Source organism: Azolla caroliniana, unplaced genomic scaffold (assembly GCF_043228905.1).
Source record: "Azolla caroliniana isolate FFs.n. ecotype wild unplaced genomic scaffold, voAzoCaro1.0.p SCAF_249, whole genome shotgun sequence".
NCBI classification, from domain to species: Eukaryota; Viridiplantae; Streptophyta; class Polypodiopsida; order Salviniales; family Salviniaceae; genus Azolla; species Azolla caroliniana.
In genome coordinates, this window is record NW_028230684.1 from 17,309 (window position 1) to 43,269 (window position 25,961).

At 39.4% G+C, this 25,961-nt stretch overlaps 3 protein-coding genes across 3 annotated transcripts; 2 read left to right on the forward strand and 1 right to left on the reverse strand.

Annotated features, from left to right (window-relative positions):
* Positions 1–870: 870 nt before the first annotated feature.
* On the reverse strand, positions 871–11,409 carry LOC147848724 (MAG2-interacting protein 2-like). Its single transcript, XM_087338195.1, has 11 exons — positions 11,228–11,409; positions 10,693–10,741; positions 10,311–10,475; positions 8,525–8,720; positions 8,240–8,451; positions 7,102–8,146; positions 5,886–7,011; positions 5,459–5,815; positions 3,765–4,926; positions 3,401–3,651; positions 871–3,287 (listed from the first exon to the last, which is right to left on the reverse strand). Exons 1-11 carry the CDS (start codon positions 11,321–11,323, stop codon positions 1,209–1,211), a joined length of 6,738 nt encoding a protein of 2,245 aa, XP_087194321.1. The 5' UTR covers positions 11,324–11,409; the 3' UTR covers positions 871–1,208.
* Positions 11,410–13,214: 1,805 nt separating this feature from the next.
* On the forward strand, positions 13,215–14,852 carry LOC147848725 (uncharacterized). Its single transcript, XM_087338191.1, has one exon. The coding sequence runs from the start codon at positions 13,215–13,217 to the stop codon at positions 14,811–14,813; it is 1,599 nt and encodes a 532-aa protein (XP_087194317.1). The 3' UTR covers positions 14,814–14,852.
* Positions 14,853–21,200: 6,348 nt separating this feature from the next.
* On the forward strand, positions 21,201–25,594 carry LOC147848726 (uncharacterized). Its single transcript, XM_087338190.1, has 7 exons — positions 21,201–21,498; positions 21,996–22,027; positions 22,917–23,073; positions 24,066–24,136; positions 24,505–24,616; positions 24,717–24,817; positions 25,306–25,594. The coding sequence occupies exons 1-7, from the start codon at positions 21,261–21,263 to the stop codon at positions 25,360–25,362; spliced, it is 768 nt and encodes a 255-aa protein (XP_087194316.1). The 5' UTR covers positions 21,201–21,260; the 3' UTR covers positions 25,363–25,594.
* Positions 25,595–25,961: the final 367 nt, after the last annotated feature.

A 25,961-nucleotide genomic window follows, 5' to 3' on the forward strand; every position in this document is an offset into this window, starting at 1 on the left:
AAAAAATGCCCGTCAAAAAACTTTAATGCTAACCCATCAAATTCAGGCCCTAGTTGTTGTTATTTCTAATTCCTGAATTCCTTCAATTCCATTCAGATCATACATCTCTTTTTATCATACTTAATTGCTTGAGTTTAGCAAATAAGGTCACCAAATCATTCATATCACTTAGTGATTCATAAAAACCCTCTAAATGTGAGAAAGGAACAATATCTGCAAGTGATTTTATTTCTTCCTGTTCTCGTATGGAAGTTTGGACTATGTAGTACAGTTGTGATACTATGGTGTGTAATGCATCTGTTAGCAAAAGAATATTTTGGGCAAGGAAGCTACAATTGGTTATTTCATGAGACATGAAATCAATTTTAATTGCAACAAAGCTAGCTTAATGGTGTCTTGTTGCACTTTATTTTCTAGACAGAAATTCACATCAATACCAACATCTTCATGCCCTACATCCATTAGCAACTACTGAAGTGCAGCGGTAGGATGGGTGTAGGAAATTTGTAGCTCATATCAAACAGCTCATAATGCATAAAATCAAGTATGTTAGGACACAATTATTAGTCCATCTTCATTTCTTTACTATTACTACCTTGCCTCTCACCACCCAGCGTTGCCTATGGAGTTTGGTTATAACTAGTTGTTCATGTTCCTCATCACAAGTGCAAAACTGAAGGTCATTGGACTATCATTTATGATGTGGATGATGCAATATATAGATAGAAGATACTCTTCCAGGTCAATACTTTTGCAACACACCTACCACAAGTGACAAGATGATGCAAACATTACTGGAAAACTGGCTTTTATTATGTTCAGATGAAAAAACAATTGAGAAACTGGCTTTTATTGTGACCAGGTGCAAAATTTACCAAGAAAGTTGACTTTATTATGGTCAGGTGCAAGATACAGATGTTCGTCATTTCAGCTGCAAGCCCTTACCTGACCTCAAAAATGTGTTAACAAATGAATCTGAATGGTAACTTCCATGAGGGGAGATTTCTTGCAACCTCAAACTTGTTCAGTAGTTACATATGTACAAATAAATACATCCACAAGATGGTGAATAAATGAAACTAGAATGCAGGCACCTACTCTTAAATGCAACCCATCATTACATCTCCATGTGGAAGGCAAGACATCATTATGTTTCAACAGAGAAAAGAGAATACACATGCCCCAATGAACACTTCAATTGAAGATTGTCACAACATATTTGCCATAACCTTCAGAGCTGACTCTATTTTATTGCCTACGTTGCATTGAAGATGGCTCACATTATTGCATATACATGTTAATGATCCAAGTTTGTCGGAAGTGATATCAGATTTATCGAATAACTGTGATCTTCTCACCTTCAAAAACTGTTCGAGTGCAATAAATGCAGCATTCCAGGTCATCAGTGATGGATGGATCCTCATAAGTTGCAATATCAAGGCACTTGCAACTGCATATTGACTTGTTACAACTAAGCTGGCTATATAAGATGGCAATATGACATCAAGTGCAAAACGAGATGAAGAAAGTGAAGTGTTCAGAACAGTGGAGGTGACTGACGCTGATAGTAGACAAAACGATGTAGAGAATTTGGGGTTGTCTGCCCATATGGCAACATGTCCTGATGCCAAAACAAGTGTGAGAAGACATTCATCAATATATATTGTTCCCTTTTCTGATAGACAACTGTTATTGATCACCTTGCCTTCTATAACAACACTCTTTAACTTTCTGTCAAAATTTTCGAGGGCATAATTTCGAACACTCTCAAATGGCAAAAGCAAAGACACTTTTAGAGCTGAATTTGGGCTTTCCTCAGCAAAGCAATTCACTACCTCAAGACTGCCTTGCTCAGTGAGAAGACTCCTTCCACTTGCTGGTTGTGTCTTGTCAAGAGACTGAAGAATATTCTCTAAATCTCCATAACATGCTAGCTTTTTAAAGGCAATCTTCCAGCATTCATGAAGCATGTGTACACAATTATTAACAAAACTACCAGTCTCTACGGACTTCTCCTCGTAATCTTCCCACTCATCATCCCAACCATCAGCTTGGCCCCATTCAGCATTCAAGCTCCCAATCCCCTCTTGGGTTATTGTCATGGTCTCTGCTGTTCCAACTCCTTCGTTAGAATATGCTTCCCACCCAAAAATATCTCTCCATCCTTCCAACAACCGTACTAGCAAAATTGCATGCTCGACAACATTAACCCTGTCTGCAAAAACATTGAAAACAGTGGTTGCCCTGTCCACTGAATCAAGATCCTCCACTTTGACATCAACATCTTGCCAAAAAGAAGATACAAGTTCTGTAGATTTCAGCGCGGCTATAGTTTGTTGGACAGAGGAATTTTTCTCCACACCAACAGTGGTCGGCTCCCATCCGATCCATGTTATTGCATGCTTTTGTAGGTAAACATCAAAATGATTGGATGCAGGAATCTCCTTGCTCTCAGAAACAATAGCTTCACGAAGCTTCAACAGCCAAACTCTTAAATTAGAAGAAAGAGCTCGATTCTCTGCATGATTAGTTAACAACTTCCACACAGAGGTGCGAGCTTCTTTCAATGGATAATTTAGGTTTCCATTATCCATCTCAGAATTGGTGCCCAATGATGATACAGCTTTAATCACAGGTTCAAGCTGAAGCTGGAATTCATCAAAACATTTGGCATCACATGTTATAATTGATGAGCTTATCACTTGAATGTAGATGTTAGGAATATCACTAGTCTTTGTGATACTACAATTGACAATCATACTTTTCAAGTCTTGAATAGCATTGTGCTGAACAAGAACAACAGATTGAAAAGCACACCCAGATGATACCATTGCCTTGAGGAACCTCTCCCTGATTCCACCACATTTGACTAGGTTTGGAAGCTTATCAACCACTGCCTGAGCTTGTGACATATTGATAGTATTCTTCTCAATTAGTTTCACAAAAGTTTGACAACAACTTCTCATATCTGATAGGGATTCTGTAACCTCTCTTGAGATATCATCCTCAGGATATTTTTCTACACCCTCTAGACTATCAGTAAATACCACCACCCAGAAATTGAGCAAAGGACACAAACTTTGTACATGGTACCCCTCCTCATCTTTTAGGAAACTCCTAGTAGCAACACAAAAGAGTGTTTCCATAGCTATCCACTTGTCTTTCCAACCAAGGTACCTAATGTATTTCTTCAAAATTTGGTAACTATCCACCAAGGCGTTCATGCTTAATTTGATATCTCCATCACTTAAATCTTTCATTTTGACACAGGAAAGTGAGCCTGCAGCCTGCAAAGATGATCAGCAACACATAATTGTGAGAAGTTAGAAAATGTTAGAAGCATGTGGCCCTTGAGAAGAGGCAAGTCTATGCAATTGTATATTTGATAGCACAGGAACACCTGATAACGATCAACTTTGCTAGCATTCAGAGGCTCAGAATTCTTCAATACTTTTGCCGAGTCTACAAATGATTGGATGACATGTTTTACATAATCTTCATCACCACCCACAAATTGATCCAATTTAAAGTTTGTAACATATGGTTCAAGCTCCACAGCGTGCTCAGTTAGACTAAGCTTATGCAAGATGTTAGATTGCCATCGCTTCCAGAAAATGTTCATGGAGTCAGATACATTCCCTTCCAAGGGTCCTACAAAAGCAAAAGGTAGTACTTACTCAGAGTTTCGTGAGGTAACTGGCTTCAAAAACAGCTAAAAAGAAAGCACCTAATGAAAATGAATCGCATTTATCATAATAACATGCCTTCATCAGAAACCACATCATGTTTAGATTGTCTTAATGACATCAACAACTTCTCTCTTCTGTGTTTCACACTGTGGTTTGGATTTGTCAATGCATACTGTAAGATGCCATACATCAAACCGAACCTCATAATCTTGCATGTTTCTTTCAGTTCTCTTCTCTTTTTGAATTCCTTGTCTAAAAGCTCAACAGCTTGCTGATAATTTGCAAGGTTCAAAAGGTAGCCACAGCCAACAAGACTTTTATTGTCCTTTGAAATCTCAAGCATTGCAGCATGGGCAAGGTAACACACTAGTTCATCTCTAGGGATCAGATTTGTATGAGCAAGTCCAAGAAGAATGGTAGACACTGACTTCAAAGTCAGATCATCATGCTGCTTACAGGTAACATCACCAGTTGATTCCATTCCAGCAGCTTGCAAAAGCCAAGGCATTCTTATGCAGAGGCCAGGTAAAATTTTCTTCCTTTCCTTCGATAAAAATGTCTCATCTCCAGCACCCTGATTAAATTCTTGTGTTACCTTGCATAGTAATTTACTTCCCTCTTGCATGGTTTGTATTTTATCTTCATCCCAAGGAATCTCTGCATCATAAATATGGGGAGAATCCTTCAAAGATGTAGATACCTTCCTGATTTCAATGCATCGCTTGGAAAGGTCAATCTGTTTCCAAGTGTTGAGAAGCTGCCAAACTGAAACCTCATCACAGTAGCTTAGGGCAAAACCAAGAAGCTCTTTTCGTAACTGCAAGGTTATCCCTTCTACCTCTGGTCCCCTGGCAAGGGCAGCACACAGATCCCATATCGGGCCATGGCCTCGTTTCATTAATTGAAGGCAGAGGTCAAGAGCTAAACTGATTCTCCCTGATGCTGCTGATTCTCGTGCAATCATTTCTTCTACCATTGCAATGTGTTCATCGCTATTTATTCCTAATGACCTTGCTATATCCAGAACATCCTCCACCCTCAAGTTTCCATCTGAACTGCTGCTAATCAAAGCCTTCTTGACAATCTCCATGGGGTCTTTTACCTGTTTGACTTGCATAGGAATTAAAGAGACACCAAGGGCAGGTAGTTTTATGGTAATGGCATCTATGACATCCATTTCAGCAGTAATGGTTTTGCTGTCTTGCATAAGATTCAAACACATCCGAGCTTTCTCAATCTGTATCAGTATATCAACGCATCAATCAGTACATTTTATCCTTGTGTCATGCTAAACGCCAACAAGTTAATTGTAAAAACAAGAAGAAAAATCCCCTGATGATGGCCAAATGACTATCAACAACTCGTCACTGATAGAAGATATGACAAGGTTCCAGATTTGGAATGTCCATGTCCGATGGAGGATACACTCTTATAATATCAAAATAATCCGAGATAAAACTAGTAAAGAAAGAGAGTTTTCTATTATGATATATATCTGTTGTCTCATAGATTCATTGATCCATTAACATATAGAAAATAACCAATTGAAATTGCCGCTCGGTATTATTGTTGGTTGTCATTATCACGACAACAATTCTAATTAGATAGTAAAAATCTATAAACCAGATACCAAAAAGTGTAACTAAAGGGAAGAGATACAAGAGGTCATTAACTTGACACAGTCATTGTAGTTTTAGCATTGCCACTGCTACTACAAGTTAAGCTCCTTTTGATATAGACGCAGGTAAAAACAATTGCAATTGCCATACCTCTGGTGAATCCAAACTCGAGGACGAATAGAAGTATTCTCTCGCGGCTTGAATAATGATTGATTCTGCTCTCTCCCGTGATAGTAGACTGTTTCCTACAGATCGTAATTGAGACTTTGCTAGAGAGAATTTTCCTGCTTTAAGAAGGCCCCTATAGTACTCTAAAAAAAGAAACTGCTTATTCAAGAAAGTAAATGCTTTAGATTGAAGCCTCTGCAGATCATCCCACATGGAAGCCCACTCTGCATCTGATCGCATTGGCTGGCGACGACTGAATTTGCTTAGCATTAGGATAATAAGCTGTTTCACACCCCTCTCATCCTGTGTGGCCTCAAAGAACCCTATGGCCTTTGGTACCTGTAGCCCAACAATGGTGCAATAAGACAAAAACATGTTTACCTGAAATATTAGCAACGAATTGTACTACCTGGTATTGTGATAGTAACCTTCCAGCTTCAACATGGTTAATGGCCTGTTGAATTTTTCTGTTAAGAGCAATATGCTCCCCTTTCATAGATAATCCTGATCCTCCCCAAGCTCCTTCACGAACATCTTTCATGAAATGCTCATCACCACGGCGTTGATCTGTTTGGTTATTTGATTGTGAAAGTAAGCATAAGGATGAAAGTTTTGATAAAATTGACATCATTAAATCCCACTGATCTGTTCTGCTACAAATGTAGACACAATCTAAACCGGCCTTGATGCATTCGATTTCTGAGCCAAAAAACTCATTACAGCCTGTAACCTTACATGCCTCTATTACAACATCACAGATTTGCAGCTGATTATTCTGAGCAATATCCTTCAACCATTTTACAAGCAATAAATCCTCTTCTTGTTGATGATTATTAGCAACAGTTTTACGATTCATGAAAGAACTAGCTTGCTCCTTTAGCCTATCCAAGATATTTGCTTCATTTACATCCTTCATGATATATTTAAACTTATCATAATCAGACATCTGCTGCCAGTTTTGCAGACTCACATTGACGGTTATGTCCTCGTTGCTATTGTATGTGACCCAGTGCAAGGTTGATATATCCTCCCAAATACTTTCTAAGCTCACAAATCCCTTTTGTTTGCCCAAGTCTAGCAACGTTAAAACATTCTCAAGTTGTCCACTGACATAATCTATCTCAGTTGCACGTCTTCTATACCATTCATCCATCTCTTCTTCTGAAGGCCACACAAACCCTATACATGCTTTCACCAAATATTCAGTGCTCTCGCGTAGGCCTACTACAGAAACTATTTCATCATCCTTGTGTTTTTCAATAATATTTACAATGCCCTCATCCTCTACCCAGTCTCTTTCCCGGCCAGGGATATAAGGCTGTGGTGGAACCAGCTGCGGTAGTAGTTTATCATATGTATGAGGACCTATAGTTTCAGGAATAGCATCTAATATCTTCAGAAGGAAAGGGGTTAGAGAGTACATATGGTGTTTATACAGCAAGTACAATGATCCTATTTTTCCTGAACCTGCTAAGCTTAGTGCAACATCAGGAAGCCGTGCCGATCTGAAGATTTTATAATCCTTTGAGTTGTACCTATTCAATAGCAGATACTCGCATTAGTAATTTAACAAGTTCGCACAAATCTAACGCAAAGTAAACTTCAGCTTCTATGCATAAGTACACCTGCCCATGCTTAAACCGAGGTATGTTTCAAGCCTATCACTGTACTGCAAAATCCGGATTCGTTTCAAGCATAGCTCTCCAATCCAAGAATCTTGTATCATGTGTTTAAAACTGTGGGAACCCAGAAGTAGATCAAGAACATGAAGCCCATGTTGAAGGAGACCATTCATTGCTTCCATGCTTGGACATATTCTTTGCAAACATTCTTTTAGAAGCCATTTCGTATCCTGAATTTTAGGAAGATTCTCCTCTATATCTTTCAGCTCATAGCTAGAAGACAGCCATCGCCTTTTATAAACCTTCTCCTTTTCAAGATCATAGGTCCCTGCCAATGAGAGTGCAAAATCGAACTTTCCATTCTGCAATAACTCTTCAAAAAGTTCAGGCACTGTGTGTTCACGTAATGAAAGAAGTCTCCAACCAGTGTTTTCAGATTTTTGACTTGTTTGGGGCACTTCATTTAATGTCCTTGTCTCATATTGCATGTTATCTAAAAGAAAGATACACCTCCTTTTGCCATGAACTATTTGCAGTTCATCACATGAAAAACCTCCAACAAATTTTGAAGATATCTGGAGTTCAGGTAGAGACATCATAAACAATGAGCCCTCTTCATTGAGAAGAAAAATGGCATTGTTTGACCACCAGAAAGCTCCTTTTACATGTAGGCTTTCTGACATAAATCCTTCTTTTGATGTGGGCTCTGACGCTACTTCGAAATAAGAAAAGTTTGAATCTTCTTTCTTTCCAACAGACTTCTCCAGTATATCTTTAGTTTCAATCATCGTGTCAACTAAGCGATGGTCATTATTTTTAGTGATTTGGATCTCCTGAAGTGTCCATCCCTGAGCTTGTTGCACACACACTAACCGAAGCCTTGCTCGTGACTCTATTAGCCCTACATAATGACAAGAAGGTGACATTACCAGCTTCAGTGGTGAAAAAGATGGCATGATTGGAGAATCAGTCATTATATCTGTAGATCCGAGCAGCTCCAATGAGTCCCAAAAATCTTGGATTTTCCACAGGGACAGGCAGTAGCATCCTATTGCATAGTAGGGATGGATCAGTTGTAGAACTTTTCAGAGTAGAAATTGATTTTTCAAGAAAATGAAGAGTCCCTCAGTTTAAAACTCACCAGCAGATTTTGAAATATTGCTGCCAGTTGATAAACCAGCAACTGCTAGGATTGATTTCTCAGAATTGAGGTCGTGGCAAAGCAAACCCCATGGATACATCTTTTTCAAAGAAGAATATGAAATCATCCTTGGATTTGCTGAAGTGAATCCCTCATGCCCACATTGAACGTGATAGACATTGCAATCAGATGAAAGAACTGCTAAACTATATCTGACATACATGAAACTTGTGTTAATGTGCACCAAACTAAAGTTTATCAACTTAAAATGTTGACGAGCATCACCTTCCCGAGGTTGAAGACTGTTTTATGAACATTCCAAGAGCATGTCCACTGGATTTCCAGCATTGCAGAGAGATTCTCGCAAGCTCTCTCCCACTACTACTAAGCATGACAATTAGTTTACAGCTTGTCAATACAGCAAATATATCCAACGCCCCTAGCCAAACTCCATAAACAACATATCCAGCCTCTGAAGTACCTACATTATCACATGCATCGAACAGTTCACCTTGATGTGCCAGAAGTTTGTTATGATTGTTAATTGCATGCTACAATGAGATTATAAACAAGCTTCTCTAAACAAATTCCTACGCAGCATCACATTCAAATGCCTTCTATAAATTGGAAGAAGAGTGTTAACATTCTTCTGATTCAGGCACCTTCATATGTCTACCACGGTGAGCTTCACTAGAGTATTTCCAGAACCAACAACATTTTTTGAAAAAATATATTGCATGCCAAATACTTGGAAACTATATAAGCTTAAATTTTGAACATCTACATGAATGAAACACTATGCCAACATTTTCTTCTTGGAACAATCTGATGCATCAGCCATCATACTGGGGAACAATGAGTACGAAGCACATTGACCAACCAATAGTGAAGTTCACCAACAAATTTTTTGGTTTAAATAGGTTCTCCAAATTGCACTTGTCCACCTATACCATATATGCAATATAGGGCACTAGAATAATGAAGAAAGTGGATTAACAGGTAGACTACACCTAACAATCAACAACGGTTTAACGGTAAAAATGGTTTGTTTCGGTTCAGGTTCAAGTTTTTTTTAATGGTTCGGTTCAGTTTGGGGGTGAACGGATCGGTTTGGTTTAACTGTTTGATGGTTTTTTAATTTTTTTTGATTTTTTTTAAACAACCTTTTCATTTTTAAGCCTAATTCTCACATTTCAGGAAAAATCTTTAAATTTTGAAATAGTGAAAAAAATTAATTTTAAATTTTGAATTTCGACCTAAGTTGAAACCGAAAACGAACCACTAAACCGCAGTTTTAGCAGTTTAATGGTTTAACCGTTTAGATTTTTACCTAATGGTTTTGGGGCTCGGAATTTTAAACGGTTCAGTTTGGACACTCTCGAACCAAACCGAACCGTTGCCAATTATTAACTACACCTATGCAGGTGCTCAGGATTACTATCTAGCTACCCAGTCAAATTACCTCATAGAACAAAAGTCCTCAGGAATTTACTGATATAAAACATCCATTCTCACATCTTATATATCCAGGAGATAAAGGATTTCTCATTGACCTTTAAAAAGTTAAAATTTCCTCATAACACTGATTATCACAGCTCATTCATGTAGCAGTATGATTGACAAAAATAGCTGATTATATACATAATGAAAGCTAAGTCGATACATATTTGATATAGCACTGACTCTCACACCTATGTATACAAGACAGAAGTGGCTGATTATACACCCAGAAGAATGTATTAATTTGTATTGATGACTCACGCAATGCATATTTTCATGCCTCATTTACGCTGTGATATTTGAGATCACACACACAAAGAGACGTCATTTTTTGTACCCAAATCATACCATTAATAAGAAAGTAGGTGATCATACACAAAAGAAATGGATCATCCCATCGAATTTATACTGAGGAAAGAAAAGTGACACCTCATTTACAAAGTAATATCTATAAGCAATTTCTTTTTCATGTCGAATTTGTATTGATGGAGCACAACCTCATTTACACCTTAATATTATTAAGAAATGTATAGCTGATTATTACACACAGAAGAAATGCCTTGATGCTTACTTGTGCTGGTTCCTACTGCATTTGCAAAGTCATTCTCTCTAGAGAGAAATGTTATATTGAATCCATCTATAACTGCTACATGATTTCCATCATCCGAAGCAACAAAATATTGCCTTGGTTGCTGCAATCTTATCTCTTTCTGACCCCTCCACCATTGTCCCAAACCTGCTGGATTTAATCACAAATGCTTCTGAGGCTGTATTTTCTTCATATAAATCCTTCTGTTTCATAACTTTTTCATTGTTTTCTATTTTTTCGTCAAATATATTTCTGCTTTTGAATTATTTTTCATCAAAAATATTTTTGTTTCGTATCAATTGCCATTTAGTTATTTCTGAAATACGGAGAGAAAGACAGATTCAAGAAGAGATTGATGACCTACCAGCTATGATCTTTCCAGAAAAAAAACTCGGATTACGCAATGAAGAGGCCTGCAAAAGTAGTTTGCGTCATCAGAAAAAAAAAATACTTTCTCGTCTGTTTAATAATAAGAAATACACATGTCACTACAGCAAAGTTTCAGAAGAGGTTGATGATCTAATCGGAAACCACCATTCCAGACAAGGAAAAACGAAGATTTATCTAACTACTTATAAATCAGTTATCAACGAGATAGGATAAAATAACCTTAGAAGCAATAAAAGACATATAAGAAAGGCTATAATGGGAAGCGGAGAAGAAAGATAAACGTTTGAGCCTTGGATCTGCGATTTTCTGTGTTATCACACAACCCGCTAACCAAATACATTAGGTGAAATCCTGTACAAGAAGAGGGGGGAAAGGAATAGAACTAACCTTGCGGTCTTCAGTGTGGTGGTACAGAGTGATGATCATCGAAGATGAAGAAGAAAGAATTGACGACAGAGAATGGAGGGGGGAGGAAAGGAAGGAAGAACGAACGAACGAACGAAACTTACCTTGAGATCTTCGACAGAGGGGGGAACAGGAGGAGGGTCGCATGAAGCAGAAGCGTGGAGAGAGAGGTGGAGAAGAAGGCGATGAGAGACCTCCATTGCGGGGGGAGATGGTTCTTCTGAAGCTCGGCTGCGATCAGGACGCGATCGGCATGGAAGCAGCGGAGAAGGAAAGCGAAGGGACGGCCTTCCTTCGCTTCTTTTCTGAGAAGAAGACAGGGAAAGTGCTGCTGCTTCCACTGCTACTGCTACTACTACTTTCGGGAAATTTACGAAACTAACCCCTCCAAATCCTTCGAGAAAAACAAAGAAGAAGAATACTATGGTTTTCCTTAATTCCTCGCCATGCCCTTACGTTATTATTGTTGTATTGTTGTTGTTTTTTCCCCTTTGCCAATCCATTTCCTCCCTTCTCTCTCTCTCTCTCTCTCTCTTCTCGTTCATGCCGCCCGTTGATCTCTCTCCTCTACTTTCATTGTGTCTCACAATGGGCGGCGCACCAACTGGGTCATCGGCTTTCCATACAAACCCTAAACCCTAAACCCTAAATATGTCTTTTGCACACCATAACTCGCTCGCTCGTCCTAAACTACATGCCATAATTGGTGTATCGAACTAATGACCTTGCAGTCTCCGAACAATCAACGCACTTACCCTTGTGGTAATAAGGTATTCGAGTACCTACTATGTACGGGCTCGAGTTTAAATAAAGCCCTTGACTTCTCACATATCTTTACTGCCCATATATCTCTCCTTGCTTGATGCCACTTGCAAAATGCTAAGGGTTGAGCACGTGACCTTTTGGTCTCCTCCACAAAACAATGTTACCAACTTTGAGGTATATAATCAAATTAATTTTAACTACGAAAAGGAAACGATTAGGAATATTAACTTAAAGATAGACAACTTTGGGGTGTGTGTGTGGATGTGATGTTTGTGGGTAAATAAAGGAAAGCCATTTTTAGCCAAAAAGGCTACTTTTATGATCATCTCTCTGCTTTGCTTTTCTGACACACACACACACCTCTCTCTTTCTGTCTCTCTCGTACACACACAATTCCTGATGGCTCCACTAAGGTAAGCTTCTCTCATCAGTACTACATCTCTGATTCTCTTCATTTACCCTCTCTCAATTTTACCTACAAATCTAATCCCTTCTTCATTTCTCCCCCCACCCCCTTCCTCCAATTTCCTACAATTAATCGCCCCCCAGTCTGTTTTACAACACTAATTGATTCAATTTCTTCTTCGAGATTTTTCGTGCTTTCGCCACGAATCTCCCAACCACACACTGTTTTTGACATTTGCAACAGGGAAATCATGGAAAACAAAAGGATAAAACTTGCCCTGCTGAATCCCAGTTTCCCACAAATTTCCCACCAGTTGTTTGATGTAATTACATTGGGAAACAGTTTTTTTGGGGGGAGGGGATGGTGTCTCTTAATCAACCATGTGCCTAATTCGATTGAATTGATGAATAGATACCCGGAGACATAATTAATCTCGATCTGGAGGTGCTCTTCCGTGGTGGTGGTAGACGGGAGTTTCGATTCCTAGACAATCAGGTGAACTTCTGCGGCTCAACGAGGCGCTTTGATTTCTACACAATCATTGGCTCGGCTCGGCCAGGCTCTTCTTCAGATTTCAACGCACTCATTGTGCTAGTGCAGCTCCAGGAGGCTTCTTTTAATTGATATTCCTAGGTAAATAAATTCGTTTCCCGGTCTAGTAAATACCGGAGTACTTTCATGTGCACATTGATGAATCTGCTTTTGCATGTACATCCCCTGATCCAATTGCATCTTCCTAAACTATATAATGGGGGGGGCGGGGGTGCAACTATGCTGCCGAGAGATGTATCGGCAGTAATCAAATGATAGCTAACAACTCATGTGATGGATTTAAGGGTGATTGATAGGTCGGGTGAGAATTGATCGGACCGACATTAGGGGGGAAGGAGGCAGGCGGGTGGGCGGGTGGGCGGGGGGCGATGCAACAAGTTGATCGCGTGGGCGGGGTAATATCGGCTCGGGCATTGGTACCGGACGAGCAGCAGTGTGACATATTAACAACGAGCGAAAAAGACAAAGACAAGGACAATGTGGCGAGATCGGGGGGTGGAGGCTTGCAAGCCGGGGTTTGTGGCCCCGGGGGAGGAGGAGGAGGAGTAACATCCGAGAAACTGGCTCAGCAGCAGCAGCTCAAGTGCCCTAGGTGCGAATCGAGCAACACCAAGTTCTGCTACTACAACAACTATAGCTTGGCGCAGCCGCGGCACTTCTGCAAGAACTGCCGGCGCTACTGGACACAGGGTGGGGCGCTCCGCAACGTGCCCGTGGGCGGGGGGTGCCGGAAGAACAAGCGCAGCAGCCCGAGCCTCCACACTAGTGGGGGTACCACCGTTGGTGCCAACAACAACCACAACATTGGTACAACTTCTAGCAAGCACATGAATGTTAGGGGTGGGTTGGGGTTGAATGACCCATGCCACCACCACCACCTTCATCATCAATACTTATACCCCCCTTTCCATGACACCTCTTCTGCTGGCTCCACCACCACATCTAGCATCCTTGCTAGATTGAGCTCTACCTTCCTCCCACCTCCTCCTTTCTCTTCCACCCTCCCTCACTTCCCCCATGACCTCAACCTTCTGCAGTCCTCCTCTCTTCAATATGACCCACCCCCCCACTCCACTTCTTCTCTCTTTGAGCTCAATAGCCTCCCCCCTCTCATTGCCCACAAACCCCCCCTCGTCCGCCCATTTAACCACCTCCTGCCCAACACGATCAATGCCGCTAGCCACCACATGAACAACCTCTTAATCAATAACTCCGACAACCTCGTCGGCCCGTCCACTTACCTCGACCCTCGGTTATCCCATGGTACCACTAGCTTAGATCACACCCATATCACATATAATAACAACCTTAACCCTAGTAACCTATATGATCATCTCATAACCCCCTTATTTGATACTAATATTCAGTTGCCCCCTCGTCTAAGCACAAACACGGTTCCCAACTCGGCCACTGCGACTCTCTCATTGATTGAGGATCACGAGCTCTCTGATTTTTCAGCCAATGTATCCTCGTCTACTAATATCAATATTATCAATCCTAACTCGGCAAATTTCGATATGAACCAAGATATGAACCAAGAACGTAGCTCATTAACATTGGTGGGGGATCATGTTGTATCCATGGAGAAAGAGTATAACCATCGTGACCAAGATTCTAGGAATATTTCACCATTGGATCAAACTGATGCATCTGAGAATGCTCCATTGGAGCAGCTTGACATGGGAGCTCAAAAGAATATTCCCTTAGAACTATTGGATCATGTTCACGACGACAAAAATGAAGACAGAGTAACTACTACCCATGGAGATATCAATGAACTCTCGATCAATGAAGACATGAAAGAGTTATGTGGTGATACTAATGGAATCTCGATGGGAGACACACACAATATTCCATGGAATATTTCACAAGTCAGTATTAGCCATGATAGGCATACCGACATGTTTAACATTCATGGTGGTAGCGAGCTTCATCGAAACAACACTTGGAGCAATAACACAAGGTGAATGGTTGAGGGGAGGACACTTTGCATGATCATTGGTTTGTACCACATCTAGTACATTGATGCGTCCTTTTACCACTCCCCGAATTGTCTTGGGATTATTCCTCAGACATTGTCCATAGATGTATTTGTTTTGTTTTACTTGCTTAGGGGAGGCAACTTAGGGAGTTGTTCTATTATGCAACAACACATAATAATATAGTGTAGCAGTTGATCACGAGTCAAAAAGTTTTGTAAACTAGTTCCCGACTTTTGGTGGTATGATATATCTCTATCTCTTTGGAGTACAAGAACTAGAGTAGCACTAGAATGTAAATAATAGAAATAATACACAATTGCACGTACAACTTACAATATCTTTGTAGAGAAATCATTGTAAACTTATCTAAATACGTACCATGTTATCATGGAAAACTTATTGATGGTTCCATGCCATTAGAAGTGACATTGAGTGTGAAACAATTGTGTATTATGATGTGGGTTAATCGCCTTAAACTTAATATTGTACTTTATATGATTATACTCTTTTAACATTAGATATGATCTAGCCATATGTGCATTAATCCATTATACCAATGTATTTGTAAGTTATGATATCTTATTGGTCTCAACTTTTTATTGTGTTCCATGTTGAAGGTTTTAAAACTTTTTATTGGTCTCAACTTTGCCATTGGTGTCTACTCAACTAATAGACTTGCACTTTTTTTAACTAAGTCTAGTCATTAAAGCAAGATTAGCAAGTGGTTGGGGGCATGGTTTTTTTGCTCCTACGATAATTTGTTGATAGATGAATCCTAAGTTTCCTCGTGGGGAAATCAAAGAAGTTTGGGATGCAAGAAAACTCCAGAGATTTTGGTTGCCAACATTGCTCACAAATAACAGTGTTGGTTTCAACTATCATCCATACTAAACTACACTTTTCAATGTGAGAGAGGTTAGACAAATTATTTCAACGTGATTTACAAACGAACATCAATTTTGTGTTTACTGTCCTTCGGATACAAATCGCGATTTATCCACTCTTGGAAGAGCCCGTTTCTTAATTGTTTGCTCTATTCAAAATTGTTTCCTACTCATACATGATTAATGAAATTGAGCATCTAAGTTATTACTCTTTCGATGTTTTGGCCCTAATTTTCCTCCTCTTGTTGTGTTATCTTTATTGTTCCTGTATGACTTTATCTTGTCTTTTATTTGCATCTCCATATCTCTTGAAATTACGCAAAACAACATAATCGCATGGCCAACATGAAATGAATGAGGTCTAATGGTTCCTATCCTAGCTTGGGGGACAATTAGCATTGGGTTCCAATACTTGTATGTTCAATCATAGTATGCGTGACAACACGGCGTAGGGATAAGAAGCTCTGTGTTTTGCCAATTGACGGATGTTTTGATGTAAATATCCAAAATTTGAAGGTGTATCATGGTAAACGTCCCCCCAAAAGAAGTTGAAGAGAAATAGATTTTGAATGAGTGAAACAAAAAGAGGACAAACATAAACTTGCATTTGGCAAGCAAGTAAAAATAAAAAGTCATTAGAAAAGGAGCAAAGAAAGAGGAGACGAGAGAGATGTATGAGGAGGGAGGTGTGAGTGGCATTGTGGCGGGAAAACTCATTGCTCCTCTACCTAGCAATGGCATAGCCCTTGAGGAGGGCCAATATATATCATGGGCTAGTTAGTAGTCTTCAAGGCAAGAATCTTCTTTAGAATGCTCTTAACTATAATTTCTAGTATTTTCCAACCATTTCTAGCTATATTGTTCCCAGAGAAAAAGCTCTTGGTATCTCCCCCATCTCCTTCTTCTCCTAGAGTTGGTATATCCCAATGGATAAAACAAGACGATAATACAACTCTTGGTATCTCCACTACTTCATTAGCACCGATATGGTAAGGTAAGCTCTCTCAAGTATTGTAATACTAAATTACATAAATCTAACTCGTATTGGGACAATGTTCCCATACGACGTAGTTGTGAAAATTGTTAAATCAACTTTCCTTTCAGCCTAAGGAGCCTCATCTACCTCACGATCACTCAACCCGACCTGAGCTATTCGGTCGGCCTCCTTAGCCAATTCGTGCAAACTCCACGAGATATCCATTTGGATTGTGCTAAGCGAGTGCTACGATATGTGAGTGGAACGATGGACTATGGCATTCTCTATAAGTCGGCCACACAAATTCAACTCGAAGGGTACACATATGCCAATTGGGCCGGCTACAAAGCCAATCGACGATCAATCTCTAGTTTTGTCTTCTCCCTTGGAAGTGGAGCCATCTCTTGGAGTAGCAAGAAGCAACCAATCGTCCCTCTTTCGAGCACAGAGGCCGAATACAGGGGCGTGGTTGTGGCTGCATGTGAAGCCGTATGGGTCAAGAGGATATTGAAGGATATGGGTGTTCCATCAAATATCTGACTCCCCTTTACTGCGACAACATGAGCAATATTCATTTGGCTCGGAACCTGTTGTTCCATGCACGCACGAAGGCATATCGAAGTGCACTATCACTTCGTTTGAGAGCGTGTTCAAGCTAGAGATGTCGACCTTCAACACATCAACACGAATCTTCAGACAACCGACATCTTCACCAAAGCCATAGGGGCTGACAAGCTTCGAGAATTCATGTTAGACCTTGGATTGATGATCCGTGACTTGCCAAGCTTGAGGGGGAGTATGTCCGAACCGGGTATCAGTTGAAGCGGACACCAAACAGAGAGAACCGAATATCGTTCGAATCGGGTACCAGTCGAAGCAAACAAGCCGACCAAAGTTGAGCTTGAGGGGGCGTGCTAAGAATCAAACTCAACCTAGCCTAGTGTGTGAACACGCCCTTGAGAGTGTATGAACACTCAAAGGTCAAAAGTCACATCACTACTCTTTACACATTAACTATGTGTCATAGAATCATATTCTATTACACATAACTAATGAGTTTCCACATTCCCCATGACTCACGAGCTTCAGTAGTTAGTGAAGAGAGAGAGTGACTATATAAAACACTCTCCTCCTACTTGGTAATGTGTTGGTTAATCTCCTCTGTAATATACAATCCTCTTGAGTATTTTCCATTATCGATCTTGTGTCTCTCTCCTCTCCTCTCTCTCTCTCTCACACACACACACACATAACACATATCTCTAACCTATTCCGCTGCATAAGAATCACCATCGATTCTTTACAGTTTGGACACAATCTTCTTGCTAACCATTCACGATTCTCAAGTTGTTTGCTGCATCGAACTACTCTCACCCATCCCAACAGTTGTCTTTGTTCATAATTGTGACCATATGCTATGTGTTTTTCTAATGAATAATATCTAAATTTCAATTATATGTCTATTAATTGCATGTTATTTCTCGTAGTGTCCTTTAACGCTACTGTTAGGTTTTAGTTTTTCCATTGTTAGTCGACGTATCAAAGTCAACTAGATCTCTAGGTAAGCTAGGTTTTTAGCGGGTCATTATATTTGATGGTATCTTACAGATTTAGGCATCTAGTACCAAAGGCAATCCTCCTTTACACAATTATATTCATTGAAAACTTAAGTTAAAAAGCTCTTGAGCCTCCTCGATGACTAGTTTTGTGGCCTCTTCCATCAAGGTTGGCTTTCTTTCGATTTACTCGAGCATGTTAAGTATTGTTCAACAACTTGTAACCATAATTCCATGCATCATGGCTCCATGTCTATCAAGTACAACATCGCTGCTCATTCGGTGCACAATTTGTTGACGAATGACTGAAGAGTGCATGAAAGGAATCTGTTGAATCATATATCTTCGTCTACCTTTTGCCGGTTATTTTAACCGTCCACATGCTTGATCGAGCATGGCTTAAAGGTGATGTTGCTTCTACCTTGAATTTGTTCTATTTTTGAGTATTCGCTAGTTATCTTCATTGGTGCAAGTGAAGGCTGTAGCAATTATTTCGATAGGAGCACTTATGTACAATAGTTTGGTGGGCAATTGGCCAATGAGGCATACACATAATGGCAATGTCTAGGCATACGTGAGCCGTCGTCATTCAAACACAATAAGAATAACAATGAATCATGTACATACAATCCTAGTATGAACCGTACGTACATTCGCATTCAAGAATGTTCCAATCATTCAAGTATGGTAAACACCCTTGAAGTATGGTAAATACCATACTTTTGTATTCATTATTTATTATAAGATAAAAATATTTTTTTAAGGTAAAAAGTGTAAAAATAAAGAAGTAAGAATGTATCGGTAACATTCGCATGCGTTTGAAGTCGTATGAAAAAGAATGTTGGCCAATGCATTCGAGTATATTACGTACTATGCATACAATATACCGTGCATGCATATAAGGTAAAAAACAGAAAGAAAGAAAGAAAGAAAGATATATTAACGTCTTCTAAGGCCAAAATTGGCCCATGAGACAAATGGTGTACAACAAAAATGGGATATTTACCCATTCATCGAAAGTAAAAATAAAAATAAGATAAAATAGAGTTTAGGCTAAATAGTTCTAAGAAAACAACAAATATGTTCTATATAAAAAACATGTTCTACAATGAGAATGATTCTATACTAGGCCTAATTTCATTTCCATCCAAGTCTCTCGAAGAGAAGCGGGGGGTCAAAGGGTTGCCATGTGGATGTGGCCCGTGGTCCCCATGTAAGAGGTACCCCAACCATAGCTTCGAGTCAACGTAGCTCACGTTCCCTTATCTTCTTAATCTTTTCTACTCCACGTTGACTTGTGTTGAAGCCCAACATCCGAGGACGTTTGGTTGCTCTTTGTATTTCTGCTTCCTCAAGGGAGAGGCCGAGCGGCATAAGTGTATCCACATTCATCGTCTCCTCATGTTCTTGAAAAATTACACTAGGTACATGTTGATGAGTAGTAAAAGGGTTATGATTAACACTTTGTAATTTATCCTCCCTATGTTGTTTTAGCTCTAAGATATACCTACCTAGTCTCTTTACACTCGGGGTATCTAATAGTTTGGAGAGGGTGGGAGAGGGTCCTAGTATGTCTTGGTATTCCGCCCGTATCTCGGCATAAGTTGGGCACTTGCATGTGAAGTGATACTCATCCTCTATCTCTATGTGGCATAACCTACATAGCCTTTCCTCTCTAGGGACTCTATTAGCTCGACCATTCTCAATCTCAAGTTGGTGAGATGACTTAGTGCATTTGATAAGAAAGTATCTAGGTATCTTGGTCGTGTAATAAACCCTAACTTAGAGAAGTGCAAGAAGTGTTCCTTATAGTACACCATTTTAGATGGGAGTGGCTCTCGTGGGGTGATCCATGTGTATCGAGTGTAGATTTGCCATATTTCTTGGCGTATCACTTTATTACGATCTTCACGAGAGATTAAAGTTTGATCAGTCCCATGGTTGTACTTAAGGGGAGGTAGGTTATTAATGTCTATGCCATTTGCAAATAACCAACTCACCACAATGCTATACCAAGAGTTAGTGTCTCCAGACACATGTAAGGATCGGGATGCCTCAAAGGCTCGACGGGATATCCTATCTTGTGGTTGACTATGTATCCGATGAATAAAAGCTACCACTTGAAAGAGTGCTTCTACTAACATCGGGGGTAGGCTAAACTCCGCTCTAATAATGTCATGTGGTACTGTCGATTTGCTTCGGAGTTGACGTGATAACATCACCACTAAAGGTCTCTCCAATTGCGTCCACATGAAAGATGGTAGACCTGGAGCCCATACTACTGATGCATACATGAGGGACGGGGTCACTAATGAGTCGAAAAGCCATCCCTTAGTCCGTGGCTCTTGAAAGTATGCTTGGTGGCATTGTCTCTCTAAGAGTGAGAGGGATGCATATCCTCTCGTTAGCCTATCTTTGGCTGCCTGGGTCATCGAGAATTTACCTGAGCGAGCACTAAAAGTGACTCCCAAGTATACATAAGATCCCACCACCTCAACTAGTTTATGAGAGAGGATGAGGTGACATTTACTCCTAACTCTGGACGATGTATGAAAGATAAGGACTTTAGTTTTCGCTAGATTCACTACCAGTCCTCGTTGTGTACAAAAGTCATCTAGGGCATTAAGATGCTTTTGTAGGTCGTGTTCCGACTCCGAGAGCAAGACAATGTCGTCTGCGTAGAGTAAGAGACTAACTTGCGTATCCCCAATAGCCACTCCTTTGCCTCCCTTACGAGCAATAAAATCAGTGATCTCATCAATGTAGATCCCAAAAACAGAGAAAGCTAATGTGCACGTACAAATATGCGTATAAATCATATACGTATACGTATACGTACATGCACATATGTATATGTATACGTCTACGTAGACTTGAAACAGAGGGGTTCGTTGAGAGACAGAGACAGAGACACAGAGACAGAGATCTGAGAGAGACAGAGACACAGAGATCTGAGAGAGACAGAGACAGAGACAGAGACAGAGACACAGAGACAGAGACGGAGAGGGCGGTGGTAATGGAAGAAGGATCCATGGTGGAATCGGCATGGTTGCAGCGGCAGGCTGAGGATGGTGAACAGTTGGAGCGGCAGCTGATGCTGCTGAGGTCTGCGCCCGGCAGGGAGACGGCCGCAGGGCGTGCCCTCTTCGCCCTCCTCAGGGGCTACGACATAGCCAGGCAGAAGGGCAACGACTTCTCCCGCCACAATGCCGCTCGATCCCGCCTCCGCCGCCCCTCCGCCGCCATACCTCCTCGTACGTCTCTCTCTCTCTCTCTGTTCTCCCCCTTTCTTTGTTCCTTTTCTGATGCCTTTTGTCTTTCTTTCTTTCTTTCTTTCCTGCCAAATGCGGGTTTTTTACGTATTCCCTCCTTTTGTTTCATTCATTCATTCTTTCGGAATCTAGTTCTCTTGTGCTTCTTTTGGGGGGGAACGTTTACCAGAATACACCTTCCGTTTTTGGAAATTTACATCGCAGAACATCTCCTCTGGCACTTCCATCTACATCCATAAGATTGGCAAAAAAAGCACTGAGCTTCTTATCCCTACATCCTGTTGTCACGCAGACCATGTCTTTTCATTTGCTGCAACGATCTTTTGAAACCTGAGGGGTATTCTTGTAACTTCTGAAAATTGAGGGTCTTTGTGATAAATGTCTAGAATGCTCAACGGGCGTATTTTGTTGTTCTCCCCTTCGTCTTTTTTATAAATATTTGTCTTGCTAATTTCATTTTATTGTTGCATTCTTTGTAGAACCGGAGAAACCAAAGAAACCATGTCCTCAGGTATCTTATGGTCCCCTCTTTCTCTCTCTTTCTTTGATTTCTCATTTTTACTGGTTTTAACCCATGTTCATACATGCAAGTCCATATCTATGATGTTGAAATCTGTGTTCATGATTTATAAATCCATTTCAAGATGATATCTATGATGTTTAATTTAAAGATATAAAACATGTAATTAAGAGTATATCTATTCCTATGATGTCTAAATCCTACAGAAATGGATAGGCATTTGTTTTTTGGAGAGGTGACACCTGGCAGGAGGAGGATGAAGTTTGCCTTACTCAAACCATGATATTGAACCCAAAAGTTTAGCTAACAAAAAACATACCTTTGTCTACTCTCTAATCTGCTACTTATAACTCTTAAGACACTTTAGGAAGGGACCAACCTAAAGGAACTTTTAATGCAAACTTTAGGGTTGAACGCACAAGTATAGGAACCCAATGCTAACTGTCCCCCAAACTGGTCTAGGAACTATTGGGCGTCATTCATTTCATGCTGGCCATGTGATTATGTTGTTTTGCTTGATTTCAAGAGATCCGGAGAAGCAAATAAAAGATAAAATACAGTCATACAGGAACAACAAAGACAACACAACTTGGCACATATTCCATGCTTATCATTGTCTTAGTTCATGAATATAATTTGCAAATACATATAGTGCATATGCAAAATATATACCTAAGCATAAATCCATGTACCATAATTTGTAAAATGTGAACCGAGGATTTCCAAAGTACGTAAATTTATGTCCAAATTCCATGTCACCACATGTGTATTATATATGCCATATTACAACACATGGGAAGTATTTGCCATATCTAAACCCTAAACATGATGCCCAGAACGCATAACTCTGATTTAAAACTTCTAAATGAAACAATGATAGAAACAATATGTGAAGATCCCAAGGTTTACGAAACGCACTGTGGAAAATTCGGAAGATTCCAAAGTTTCTTATAGAGTTGGTAGAAGAAAGGCATCAGATATTCTTAAGCAATTACAAAATGAGTTGGAACACAAAGAATTGCCACCGTACCCGACAAGTGAGTGTGCATCTTCCGCACTAGAATTAGTAAGTCAGATCATATGTAAAGTAACGTGTATATTTATCTATATGTGTGCATATATACATGTATATAAGCATGCCTTAAATTCCTGATAGCACCAATTAGCATATATTTATTGACAGTCATCTCTTGTATTAATTTCCTTGAAAATATGTATTTATTCTATGATAAATGAGTGCTGTTTACAATGACTCTTTCTTGAACTGAGGGAAAAGATGACCCTGATATATTTGAAGGTCTTCAGACATTGCATAATAACGTAAGTAGGCGAGTCAGATGGGAACTTCATTTGTGGAAGAGTAATAAAATCATACAACTTTGATACTTTTTACATGCTACAATTGAGCTAAAAATCTTTGACAGTGGCTCTGATTGCCCCTTTGAAAGCTGCACAACTCCTTGATACAACAGAAACTGGAACTTTTTCCTTTAAAAACTAAAAATGGTGAACAAGGCATCTTCATTTATCAGTTATTGTGAGGTTACCGATGGGGAACCTTGATATATTGGAAGTTAGAACTCGTCTTTGAATCAAAATATACTGAGGTAATAGAAAGTTAACCTTTGCTTGCAATGTAAGAGAATCACAAATGACATTATTGAGTTTTCTAATGGAATAATTGTGTGCTTTGTGTATGTCTAATATCGACCAGTCTCTCAATTACTTGATATAGTTTTGCTTGAATGTAAGCGAATTACAAATGATATTTTTGAGCTTTCCAATGGGATAATTGTGTGCTTTATATGTATGTCTTAACATCGACCAGTTTATCAATTATTTGATGCAAAACGAGAAAAGAAAATATCTAACAAAGAAATTTCTCTCTGACATGTCAAACTTGCTATATATGAGTTATCTATTTGTAAAACAGAATGATCACTATGTGTAGATTGTCATTCTATATCTTCATTTTCGTAGGCGTTTTTCCAAAAATTGATTCAAAGTTGTGTTTTATGATGCGATACAGAGCCGCTCCTGGATGATAAGGAAAAAGCAAGGCTAGCTTTGATATTTGAATGGAGCGGTCGCTTGGATGAGGTATCTACAAGCATATGTACTATATGCATTTCATCTGCAAACATGGCTTGGTCATACCATTGTGCCTCTGATGTAATCATATGACACCTGAGTGGAGAGTGAACTTTCAATGAATAAGGACATACTATTACATGTTCAATGGAGAGTAAAGTTCAGATAAATGGGAACTTCTGAAAGTATTGAAAAGAGACAGAGAGGTAAGAGATAAGTGAAATGAAATGTCATACTAACATCTGTGACATGGCCAAAAGGGACCTATGAGAGCAAAGTTAGAACCATAATCTGGTATATGGTATCAATGTTAGATTAAAGGTTAAATGGAGATTCTCGTTGATTATGTTGTTTATTGGCTGTGCAAAGCAATGTAGGATGAAGAATTGGCACTGCCACCCCCAACTGACCAAGTTAAGGCAGCATCAACTGCGGTCTCCAAGGTACAGAAAGGATCTATTGAAGAGATGGAAACCATGCTAGAGCAGAGTAAGCCTCACTTATAATGCATAGCTATCTAACAAAAAAATATAGAGTGCAAGCAAGGTTGGTGACCTTCCCTTTTAATAGCATTGGAAAACATTCACAGTTTCCAAGGAGGTAGCGGAGCGAGACGAGTTCATGAGAGAAATGGATCGGCTTGGACAAGCAGAGAAGTACAAGAATCAAGTGCAATTTGAGATTCAGCAGGTTAGTAATAATTTCATAGTCAAGTCATTGAGTGTAAAATGTGGAGCAAATGTTCTTGTAATATAAAACATTGTAATAATCTAGTATTTCATTCAGATTTCACTTTTTTTGTTTAATATTATGATATATTTTGTAGTCTCTCACAGAGTATAATATTTGAGATGGAATATTAAACTCACTTGTGTTGTTTCGTAATGTTAAAATTTGGGTTGTCACAATTTAGTAGTGTAGTTCGGGAATGTGACAGAATTAACATTTTGTTATATAAACATGGAATATTAATGTGCTTGATTGGTGGATGTGAATTTTGAAATGGAATATGGAATATGGAACCTATAAAACTTTGCAATGGAATTTTTTTTAATAATTTTGTAGCTCATTTAGGGGGGGGTTAAATTTCTTCTATAGAACATGTGAAATACAGGATTTTGTAATGCAGAAGTTGGTTTATTGTCCGCACATTCTTATACAAGGCATTTTTTGTGCAGAGAGTGAAACAGATGAAGAAACTTGACCTGTTGATTCGGGAAGATCAGAGTTGTTAAGGATAATGATGAATTGTTGGTACACACATGTTCCACCAAAAGATTGATTTGTTTGGACTTTTTTTTTATAACAAGGCATATAATGATCTAAGTATAAGATATTTAAGAAATGGTGAAGCCATTGTACATGAGAAATCCTACTTTTTATGTTGTGCAATGGTTCCAAGTTGGACCATACGAAAGTTTGGAAGCATTCATGAAATATAAATCATAATTGACTAATTTTAAACAACTTAGGCCCATTAATACCATGGTCCTATGCGGATTCAAGGTGATCGATCAGTGATGATGATGAGGGGTTGGTATCTTGTCATAATATGTTTCTTTCTTGTATGTCTGCTTTTGAAGAAGTGCCTTTTGGTGAAGAATAACCCTCCAGTGAGGGTCTGTACAAGGGAGACAATTTCATTGCATTCTTCTTTTCTTTTTTTGTATTTTCTGGTAGTATCAATATCCAGTTGTGTGGATTTGAAATTTGCTCTTTTTTTGCACATATTTCTTGCAAGTATTTAGGACCACGTTTTATTTATAGGTGCATTTTTGCGTGTGTATATTAGTGAATGTATTAAGAACCTTGTTTTATTTATAATGTATGAATT